The sequence below is a fragment of the Nyctibius grandis genome, chromosome 6 (genome assembly GCF_013368605.1).
Source record: "Nyctibius grandis isolate bNycGra1 chromosome 6, bNycGra1.pri, whole genome shotgun sequence".
In the NCBI taxonomy this organism is placed as follows: Eukaryota; Metazoa; Chordata; class Aves; order Nyctibiiformes; family Nyctibiidae; genus Nyctibius; species Nyctibius grandis.
In genome coordinates, this window is record NC_090663.1 from 6,375,536 (window position 1) to 6,378,160 (window position 2,625).

A 2,625-nucleotide genomic window follows, 5' to 3' on the forward strand; every position below is an offset into this window, starting at 1 on the left:
CTATGGTAGGAGGCGCTTGGCCAGCCCCAGGCCTTTCACCTGGTTTTCAATGCAGAGCTTCACCTGCCTCATCCAGTAACAAATCACTACCATGGCAAAGCACACACAGATTTGCATGAGCAGTATAACTACAACGGGGTGCAGCAGCGTGTTGAATATGCCGGTGGCCGTGGGGGACCAGCCGAAGAAAATTTCCCACCAGTGGTGTTCTCCCACCCTCTTAATTCGTTCCATTACCTGTTTTATAACATTGCCATCATGATGTACAGTTATTAGGATCTTTTTAGCTTCTGCCTTAGCATTTTCTAACAGCTGCTGTAAATTTGCATGCTCTAACATTTCTTTTACAAGTGACAAATCCATACCGATGGGGGTCGGGGTTATACTACGATACAAGGTATAGTTTCTGATTAGCAACTGGCTAGTAAATATGGGTGGCTTATACACAAAATCACAGCCTCTAATAATAGCTACATTGCAAGCACACGTATTTGAGTCATTAAACACGGTCTGATTATAAACGTCATTAATTTGCACGTATTTACACATCGTTCTGAAGCACACGCACCCTTTCCCTACATACACTAACACGGTTTTGTTACTGCTCTGGGGGCTGATCTCAAAATGGCACACCCCTTCTTTGGTGTCAAAGCAAACGTCGCTCGCCTTAAGGGCATCGTCTTCGCATATGAATCCCAGCCCCCTTTCCAAAATGCAGGCTTCCAAATCTACCGATTGCCATTTCCCATCAGACACCCTTGCCCACATGCGGTGGTCCAGGGGGTAGACCACGGACCCATTTGTGTTAACCCCCAGGGCCACGACGGGGTAGACCTTTTCAATGCGAGCCTCTGCCACGGTCAGGACGTGGGCAATGACTGCGTTGAGGACCTGGTCGTGGGTGAAGTTGACGAGCCGCCACCAGGCTTGGAGCTGCCGCTCCTTCTCTGTGGCCGCGTCCCACACGATCTTTCGGATCTCGGTGGGGAGGACGCCATTGTCGCCGTCTCTCAGGATACCTGCAACGACACTCTGGACCCACATCTGGGCCTGGATGCAACTAAGAGCAAGGGAGACGTTACTTTGTTCAATGCCCAGCGCTCGCAACAGCACCTGATGGTCTTTCTCACTTATTTGTTCCCAGGTGGGCAGCACCTCTGACACGAGCCACTGCCCCATCCCAAGGCTGGCCAGGGACGAATTCAGGGGGTTGAGGAGGCCCCGCATGCCCGAGGTGACAGCCTCCAGCTTGTTGGCCAAGACCTCAACGTTCATGCTGTTGAGGACTCCCAGCCCGGTGCCTCCTCCTCCCAGCGCCGTGGCCAGCAGGTCTCTTCTGGCCCGGGTCCCCTGGATGGAGCGGCTGTGGAGCCACGCCAGCCAGCCGGTGTGGAGGGTGGACAGGAAGGGGGTACAGTGAGGTCTGACGGATGAAATATTAACAGTGGACAGGGACAACACTACCTTCTTCAGTGACCGAACAGGGCCCGTCAACAGCTCTTGGATGTGATTTTGCTTGACTACATAAGGGCCTATTTTGGAAACAAAGGGGCGCAAGACAGCAATGATGGTAAACTCTTTTTTAAATCCTTCAGGTCCTCCTATCCACCACTTCCCTCCAAGCTCAGGGGACATTTCTACGCTCAGGTTTCCTCGGCACCATACCTGGAGCTTTATGACCAGGTGAGGGCAGCGTCCATAATCCTGATTATACCATGAAGCCTCCGAGCTTAATTCAGATCTATTAAGCATTTTGCTCTCGCGGAGGCACTTTACTGGCACAACCCACTTGCGGCTGTTAGGGGCAGCGACAGTCATGGTGGTGCCATCGATTTGCATCGGGTCAGTTATACTTTCTTGGGAGTATTTAATTTCCAGTTTTACCTGGTTACCAACTTCAGTGTATTGGGCTGCCTGCCAGGCCAAAAAATGGCACTTCGAGATCTTAACGGCAGCAAAGGAGCTTGTCATGGTGGTAATCTTGAATTTAAAGGACAGCCCCATGCTGTTTTGTGCCCAGAGGCAGACCACAAAGACTGGCTGGACCAAAGTAAAATTGCACCAACAGTCCAATTTTTCTATGGCACAGGTTTTTTTCTGAATCTTTTTTGTTTTTACTTCAGTTACAGAGATTTGAGTTGCCCGCTGGTGAGTGGATCCGTTAATTACCCTGCACCCTACCTTTATTTCTTGTCCTACCTTCCCCAGCAGCTGCGGGAGTCTGTTTGTGCTGTCCCAGCTCCACTCATTTTCCAAGTACACCTCTGTCCCATGCATAACCACCGTTGACAAATTTAAGCCTTTGTTAGAATTTAATCCCATGCTTCCCGTGTATTTTATGTGAGCTTGAGACCAGGGCCAATCGGTCCCAATTTTTGTGTACCTCCTAACCCTGTGCTGGGCTGTGGCCCATGTGTCAGGGTGCCTTTCTAAGTGGGAACGACTGCCTTTTTGTCTGAGGTGCTGATGGGTTGGTTGGGCACGTTGGGTGCTCAGCACTATGCACATACCAGAAAGCAAAGCAAATCCTGCAACCACAAATTTGAAAGCATTTTCCCTGCAGCACAAACAGGGCTGGTGGTGCCACGAAGTTCGCCCTTCCCGCTGGTCACAATCGCCTTCCAT

General features: G+C 50.7%; 1 protein-coding gene across 1 annotated transcript; it reads right to left on the reverse strand.

Annotated features, from left to right (window-relative positions):
• LOC137664550 (uncharacterized) lies at positions 1–2,625 on the reverse strand. The gene has a single exon (XM_068402681.1). It carries the CDS (start codon positions 2,623–2,625, stop codon positions 1–3), a length of 2,625 nt encoding a protein of 874 aa, XP_068258782.1.